General features: G+C 34.2%; 1 protein-coding gene across 1 annotated transcript in view; it reads left to right on the top strand.

Annotated features, from left to right (window-relative positions):
- The first annotated feature begins 3,832 nt into the window (after positions 1–3,832).
- LOC108692500 (protein rhomboid-like) overlaps positions 3,833–8,873 on the top strand; it is a 170,080-nt gene continuing 165,039 nt past the window's right edge. The window contains exon 1 of the mRNA XM_018200788.1: positions 3,833–3,945. Within this exon, the coding sequence (XP_018056277.1) occupies positions 3,833–3,945 (113 nt within the window). The remainder of the gene's footprint in view (positions 3,946–8,873) is intronic.

Raw genomic sequence — 8,873 nt, 5'->3', positions numbered from 1 at the left:
AATATATATATATATATATATAATGATTTTTTGTAATTATTTTTATTCTTTTTTAAGATTTGAGAGATCCTATGATACGATCCTCCTTGTTTCTCTCTTGACTATGCATGCCTCTATATGTGTAAAAAGAAAAACTGTTTAAAGTATGTGATAATAGTAGAAAGAAATCCATGTTTTCCAAGTGCAAAAATAAAACTTTGATTTTTAATTTTTTATGGGAAGAGAACTGGTTGTGCGATTAAAATTTTTTACGTTTTAAGATATTGGAATAGGGACTTTTTAATGAAAGATTTCCAGTAATGTATTTTTGTGATTCACTTCATCAAAGTCTCGCGACGATAGAAAGAACGTTTCGATATGTAACAGCGCTGTCTATGCTTGAAATGTTTGAATCGCATTTTTCGAAAAGATCTCGTCGACGTAGAAACGCGATCGGAAGCACGTCACGCCGTTAATGAAAACGAGCAGTGCTCGAAGAAGAAGACCACAAAGTGGACGTCGATAAAGTCGCCGTAGAGTGGATGCTCGATAACTGTGTCCCAACGACGACGAAGTACGTCGGAGCAAATTAAATTTTCTTCGTTGACTAGTCCAAATTTCTCCATCAAGCCTTTCATTCCCAGCGCATCCTTCTCTTCTTCCTTTCTTTGAGTTCATTCGTCTCTCGGCGGTTTCCTTTTTAGCAATCAGACGAGCAAGATCCAAGCTTGTACCACCTAGAGGCACAACCGCGAGACAACTGAAATTTCTGCTTCTTGCATATTTCCTTTTGTTACTTTACAATAATGACCAAATCGGCAGCTATAAAACTATTCTAACGGAAAATCGTATCTTGTAAATATTAATTTTATTTGCCAATACACTTGTTTCATTTTCTTACACACTCTTAGTTAAAAGTATTAGATATCTATGTGTTTCTTTCTTTTATTTGAAATTCTTTTATCTTTTATTGTATTCTATTGTATTATCTTCTTGTTGGCATTGTACATAAGTTTAAGAGGATGCTGGTGTAATGAAATTATCGACATTACGGGTTAGAAAGTTTTTCAAATTGACTTTACTTGAAAACCTTTTACTGAAAAGAATTACACACACACACACACACACACACACACACACACACAGAGGATGTCTGGTAAGTTTTAATAAAGCGCTTGTGCAAATAACGCGGATTAAATCAATTGAGCTGAAAAGTTCTGTACCATTTTGCAATTTTCTCAATAGTTTACGAAAAATTAATTAACTAAAGATTGCCAAATGAACGATTCGATCTTAATATTGTTTGTATTATAAATTGATTTTTGAATTAAAACATTAAAGGTTAATAACATGCCTTTTAATTAAAGTTGTGTCTCATTTACACTCTTTGTGTTAAAGAAATATAAATGATCATTTATATTTTTTTCAATTATTTACATGCCTATATTAATAATACGAATACAACATGCAAGTATAACAATATAGATACGTAGATTTTAATAAGAAAAATAAAAAAGATGCTATAAATGATTTAGATTCTGAAAAATCTTTGAGATATTCAATAACCTGATATACATCAAATATCAAAAGAGTATCGAATTTCAAAGGTCTCTGTAGGTGGTCATCAAGTATTCGTTATGTACGTGAGAGAATTCACTTTGATATATTCTTAACTTCGACCTTTGCTAGAATAGAATTGTCAAGAAAATGAAGAAAAGCATTCAGTATAATAAATCGGCGAAATCTCGACAAATAAGTATAAAACGAGTCACACCTGAAATAACACGGAGATGAAGAAAGCAATGGGAAGCAGGTATACAAACTAAATAGAAGTTACAATAAGCAGTAAAATTTGCAAAGTACTTTCCTATCTCTAAAATATTTTTCGAATATCTATCACTATAATCTGTGTATTTCGACATTTTTAAATTTCATATTCTAAAGTTATTTAGAAATTTTTGAGAAATAAATAATTTTTCTATATATAGAACACATATTTACGAAGCGAAAATACAGAATTAAGAAAGTGTTTCATGGTGCGGTGTAAGAAATCGATGTAGTTGTTCTTGAATGATGTCTAATGTAAATCACAGAAAACAAAACGTACAAGAAAACAGAAGGAATGATAAAAAAGTGACTGGATGTAAAATCTCTAAGATGCCATCTGAAGATATGAGGAAGCCCGGCGGCTTATCTAGTTTGCATAGAAGCGTTCTTTGTGAATAAAGAAAACGTGTGGAAAACTCGCGTTACATGTCGCGCATATTTCTCATGAAGAGAGAAACGCATTTGGAATGACACGTTGCATGCGAATGTAAATCGTAACGCAAGAGAATTAAATTTTATTGCTGCGTAATTTGCACCGAAGATACACTTCATAAACGATTGCTCATTAAATCCACGTCCGTAATTATAATTATTCATTTGCAAGTTAAGCTTTATAGCTTATTACTCGCGATAATTATTTATTAAATAATTAAATATACATTTCTCTTAATCTTGATTATATAATTAAAGATAATAAAATCGTATTGTGCATCGGAATTGTCACAAACTTAACAGATGATATTTTACTTCATTAATAATGTCTCTGAAACTAAATTTTCTGCTTCTACTGTACCTCCATCTCTTTAATAATGTGAACACAACATATATATCCAAACGCAAATGTTCCTCGCCTCAACGACGTTGAGAATTTGACTATGCTGATACTTGATTAATTTTAACTACTGCATTAGTCCTTTGGCTGTGTTATTGCGTGTACACTTATCCCTATGTGCAAACGGGCTACAAACTACATGTGTAAGACGATCTCGAGATGTGTGTGTGTGTGTGTGTGTGTGTGTGTGTGTGTATGTATGTGTGTATATATATGGTATACATATATATATAAGCATGTTAAGTGAATACAACGGGCACGTGGTGGTCTCCACTCGTCTACGTATACACAACTTACCTCGAGGAGTTTGCTAGCGTTCTTGCTTGCATTTGACTAACCGCGTTAACGGATCTCGATCCAAATATCAGTCTCGAGGAATCCTTTATGTGGTTCGCGCTTTATGTGCACCGAGTCAGTGCCAAGAACCGGCAACGAGCCTTTGTCCTTGTGAATTCCCTCAAAACAAATCCGAGTTTCGCGATTTGCTTTTTGAATAAAGCTTCATAACTTTATAATCTTTCAATGATTTTTTAGATCGTAAATAACGTAAACAAAAGCGAATTTTTTCATACATTTAGAAAAATTGTTGAATGATTTTATGACGTAATAATTAATGAACTACACTAATTAAAAATGCACGTAAGAAATTCTTGTATTTAATTTATTTATGAACTTAAATTATATTTTGCATTAAATTTTATGATTTCCATTTAAATTGTTTTCATTTTATTTTATTCAAAAATAATTCAAGAAAGATGATTAATGTACATTCTAATATAAAATCAATTTAGAAATATTTAATAATTTTGTGTACTTCATTCGTATATATTTTTGATCTTTTTTTGGATTAAATTTTGTATTAAAATTTAACAAGATGATTAATGTACATTCTAATATAAAATCAATTTAGAAATATTTAATAATTTTGTGTACTTCATTCGTATATATTTTTAATCTTTTTTTGGATTAAATTTTGTATTAAAATTTAACAAGATGATTAATGTACATTCTAATATAAAATCAATTTAGAAATATTTAATAATTTTGTGTACTTTATTCGTATATATTTTTGATCTTTTTTTGTGTTAAATTTTGTATTAAAATTTAACAAATGATGAAATTCTCTTTTTCTGTCTTTGTCCAATTAATAATTATATTTATATATGTTATATTGATTTACATCTTTGATTGCAGATGAGTGGAAAACGGACTAGAAGTTTTAAATGTGCCGTGCACCATCGGGACCGTGAGGTCTGTTCCGAGAACGATTTTCATCTGCTCGTGCATGAGCCACCTCTGTTTCGCAGGTATGATTTTAAGAGTCACGTTTAATATAATAAATTTTCCACAGTCCATCGAAATGTGATAGTAGCATTTGGAAGCACGTATTTTTCTGCTTCATAAGATTTTGACAAAACATTTCTTTGGACAAGTCTTTTAACAACCAATTCAAAATCTAAACGATGAAAATTCCAAACGACATTGATTTGATTATTATCTAATCAAAATCGTAATAAAACGTATCCAAATACATCGAGTAAATGAAAAGCAATCGTTTGTAAAGTCCGGCTAAAACACTTCTTTGAAAATATCACGTACATTCGAGTTGAGATAGTGTGATAGGTCTCTCGAAAAGGGGGGGTAAACCAATTCTCTCATCTTACGACACGTTGAAAGGCGCGAAAGACGCTAGGAATGCGGATAAAACGAAAAAACACGAGCCGAAGGAAAAGTTCTGTATTTTATTATTCTGGCAGAATATCCGACGTGCGCGACGACGACGATAGCAGAAGCGATGACGACGCGACAGAGACAGCAACGCGGACTAGAACGACCATTCTTACAGTATTTCTGCCGTGCATTTTATGCTGCGCATCGTTACCCATGCGAAAGAACCTCGAGGAGCTACCGACATACCTCGTACATTGTACGACCTGCGAAACATCAACATCTTCCTGCTTCCTATGACCTGCTCTTACGATCCCACTTCCTTCTTCATGCCTTTCTCACTTTGCATCTTCTACGCTCTGTGAAATTATAAATGCAATGATGTCGTTATTTACCGATACGCTTCCGCGCTTTTAAATAATTCTTTACACCATCAACTTTTTTCCGATGATGCGCATTAGCGAATCCAACGGATCCAGAAATTTGTTAACGGAAAAGAAACCATTGGCTCGCGCCAGCTTAATTTTTTTTAAGAATATGAAAAGATTGAATATTAATTATTGAATATAAATTATCATTTAAATTATTATATTGAAAAGGTATTATTTAAATATGCATAAAATGTTTTATTTAAAATTGTGTTAACATAAAAAAATTTTATATATATATATATATTTTTTTTTTAAAAAGGAGATTCCAAGGAGAAACCATGGCTCCTCTTCCATAGATCCGCCAGTGCACAAAAATAATCGTAAAAAATTATGATTTCCTATAAAAAGGAAATATAAGCTGAGTATAAATCGTTACCATAATAACAGCTACGACATTGATCATGGATTGTTGGGATATAATCAATATGGTAAATATCGTTCGTCGTTAATCATACCTTTAACGAATTCATCGAGTTCGTCGTCGATATAAATATAACTTATACAGAATAATCGCTGTTACGCGACAAGCTTAATAATGCAATTTATTGACGTCCTCGGTGCAGTTTCGAGTTTAATTTGCAAACGTACGTGACGAAGTAGTCGACATGCAATTTAAATAAAAGCATTCCCGTTATCTAATGCGTTATTTATAACAACATCGGGATCGCATCGATGTCACGTCACGATCTCGAAGGCGTATTCGTTTCGTTGCACATCCGAAGATATTAATTCCTTTTTTCTCGCGGACCAGGCTCGATAAGATGAATAGGTTTGGATATGTATCGGGCATCGTTCTTTCGAGGAGGCGCCGTTCGTGCTGGGTCTCTCGAGCGTGGTCGATTCGACTTGTTCCTGGGTGCTAGTCATAAATAATTCATCGTATCACCCGCATGAAAGAAGAGACGGAGAAGATGGTGCTCGACGGAGCGAGAGAGAAAGAATGAGAAAATGAGACGGAGAAGACAAGCGACAAGAGGTAGGCCGTGCAAGGTAGACTTCGAAGTAGGCGCATAGGGATGGCTTTATATGAAAACTAATAGAACTTGCGTTTCAAGCCCTCAGCTGTCAAGGGACTCCGGAGATGGTAATTTTGTATTTATACAAATATTTGTAGAACTTTTAAAGTTTTATATCGCGCGAAATAAAATACACATAAATTCTCTGACATGTTTCTCAACATCGTTTTTCTTTTTTATTTTTTTTCTGAATTCGAAAACTGTTAACTTTGATCAAAGTCATCGTTCACTCTCCCGGGTAAATTGAGAGAGAAACAAAAAAGTTTAAAAATTATAAAAAGATCAATGAAATAGACCTGGAAGAAGATAAAGATGAAGATAGATAGATAGATATTATCGTCATGTATTGAGTGCTCTAGGAAAACACTGAACAAAATACAATTGATAGAGTAAACCTATTGTAATTACAAAGAAGTAGAAACTAAATTAACAATAAAAAAAGAGAGAAAAAGTGATAGTAACGTTTGAAAAGTGTAACAAAATTAATAAAAAGCACACTGTTAAATTTACAAATATCAAATTATGCCCAATTTATGTTATTTTTAATTACTTCTATAGATTACCACTATTTCCTACTCAACATGTCGTTAATTTAACTAAAACAGTGGAGAGTCAAACAATTTAACTCAAGCAAATGTATTTGATTAATAAATAATGAGGCTCTGTGAGTATAAAACAATATAGACAAAAGAAGAATAAATAGCCAATAATGTAGCAAAGAACTTTAATTTGAATCATAAAATTTATATAATAATTACAAAGGACAAAAACATATGTTTCAACTTCATTCGAGTCATTCTCAATGTTGCGATAAACTTATTCAAACTATAAAATAAATATATAATTCTAAAATATGTATTTTTCATTTTGTATAGTGCGTGTGAGTCAATTATATCAAAATGGTAAGAAAGTTATAACTGACAAGAATATTACTTTCTTGCAGCGCACTACACAAAATGAAGAATACGTATTTTAGAATTATATTTGTTTTATAGTGATGTTTGAATAAGTTTACCGCAACATTGAGAATGACTCAAGCGGAATCGAAACGTACGTTTTTGTCCTTTGTAATTATTATATGAATTTTATGATTTAAATTAAAGTTCTTTGCTACATTATTGACCCTTTGCCCTTCTTTTGCCTACATTAAATTTGACTTAAATTTATTATTTACTAACTTACTAAGTGCAACCATTAATCGAACATTCTTTACTTTGAAACTAACCACAGAAATATATTGATTTACATTTTAACACACATGTTAAAAATAACAAAATGTTATTTAACTCAAGAGAGTTATCATTGTTTCTTTGATATTTAATGGTGCATGTTCTATCTCTAAGTAGCATCTACTAGAAAGAGAGAAAGAAGTGCGGTGAGTGCTAAATCTAGGCACTACGCTACACATCGCAACGTGCCGTACCGAAGAGAGAAATTTCTGTACACACAAGATAAGAAGAAGCAACAACTTAGAGTCAGGGCTCTTTGCAAATAAAATATCGTCTCGTGTCAAGCGGTCGCGTCTAGCGGGGGTGGTGTGTCGGGAGGGGGGGGAGGGGGGAGATTGTTCGAGGATGGGCGAGGATCCGACGCGTTACGACGGAAATATGACGAGACGATATTCCGAGCAGGTACCTAGCGCATGCTTGGAATTCGGTGTGAGCACAACCCTTAAGTCTTGGGTGCGCTACCCCCTGTGACACTCTCCGACATCTCTTCATCTCGCTCCTTTTATCGTCCCCAGCCACTTTCGCGATCCATGTAACTCGTATCTCTTCGTCTCGCTATGTTTCTCTCTCTCTCTCTCTCTCTCTCTCTCTCTCTCTCTTTCTTTCTCTCGTCCGCACTTCGTTACATTAATGCGCGAGGAGTATGTAAATTTTACCGCTGACTCGCGAAAAGATGGGACTTCTTCGCTCGTACCCTCGGGAGGTCGCGCCTTTTCACATTTGAAAAACTTTACACGGCGACGACGGTTTATGGCGGTCGGTACATCTTCGGTGGAAAGCCGCCTTCGGTTGGTCGCAAGGTAATAGTGAGGTCGTACAACAGGGATATTGAAGTCTTTCAGATTCTCCGACGTGAATCATAACGGCATTTCGAACTGATGTTAATACATAATCCTTAAAGCAGCGTTTACAATTTTTGAGCCGTTTAAATATTTTGAAACGTAAAACTTGAGCTTTAAGTCTCAAGCCGTACATAATTAAGTCTATAATGTCAAATTTAACCTAATTTGAATCGCTACTGCTTCTACTCAATATATGTTACTTTATACTAAACACAATTATTAAATTCGACATTCTCTATATAGTTTAAAACAATTCAAATTTAACCCAATTTGAATTTTAAAATATTTAACACCATTTTTTAGTATAAAATGATGATATATTGAATAGAAACGACTTAAATTAGGTAAATGACACTATATATGACTACATGTATAATATTTGACACTATATTTGATACTACATTTGATAGTGCAAGAAACTGTCCAATCACAGTCGAATGTGAGGAGAATATGATGATTGAATTTCTTACGACTTAAGGCTTCAAGTCTAAATTTTACACTTTAAAATATCTTATTGTAGACGTCGCTTTAAACCGCGAGGTGAGACTGTGCGTCATAATAGTGATAATGGAATGGTGGTAACAAACGTTTCTAGCAAAGTAACATTTTCGAGAAAACGAATCAAAAATCTTTGCACATATGGAATAGTATGGCTGAATAATTCTCGTGACTCTCGGCCAGCGATCCGATTTCCGCTCCGATGATATTTCCGTTCACCATTGTCGCAAAAAGAAGGGATGGAAACACGGTGCCGTCGCTTCGTGCATGCTTCCGCCTTTATGTCGGGGTATTCCCTTTCGTTTAACAAACTCGAAGCGGACATTTTGCAAGGCGGATCGGGATGGTTACAAAAAGAACCCGGTTACACACATGCGGAAATTCGTTGCGCCCGCGTCTCTCATTCGGCCCTTTGTCGAGGCCTCGCTTGGTCGGCGCGCGCGCTTCCATTTTTCACTTTCGCGAAAACGTCATCCAGCCGTTATGCGCTCGTTCGCGCTTCTCGTCGACGCGACAATGAGCTTCTGCTCTCGCGGAAAACCACTTCGTTT

Source organism: Atta colombica, unplaced genomic scaffold (assembly GCF_001594045.1).
Source record: "Atta colombica isolate Treedump-2 unplaced genomic scaffold, Acol1.0 scaffold107, whole genome shotgun sequence".
Classification (NCBI taxonomy): Eukaryota; Metazoa; Arthropoda; class Insecta; order Hymenoptera; family Formicidae; genus Atta; species Atta colombica.
This window is presented reverse-complemented; position numbering and strand designations above follow the sequence as displayed.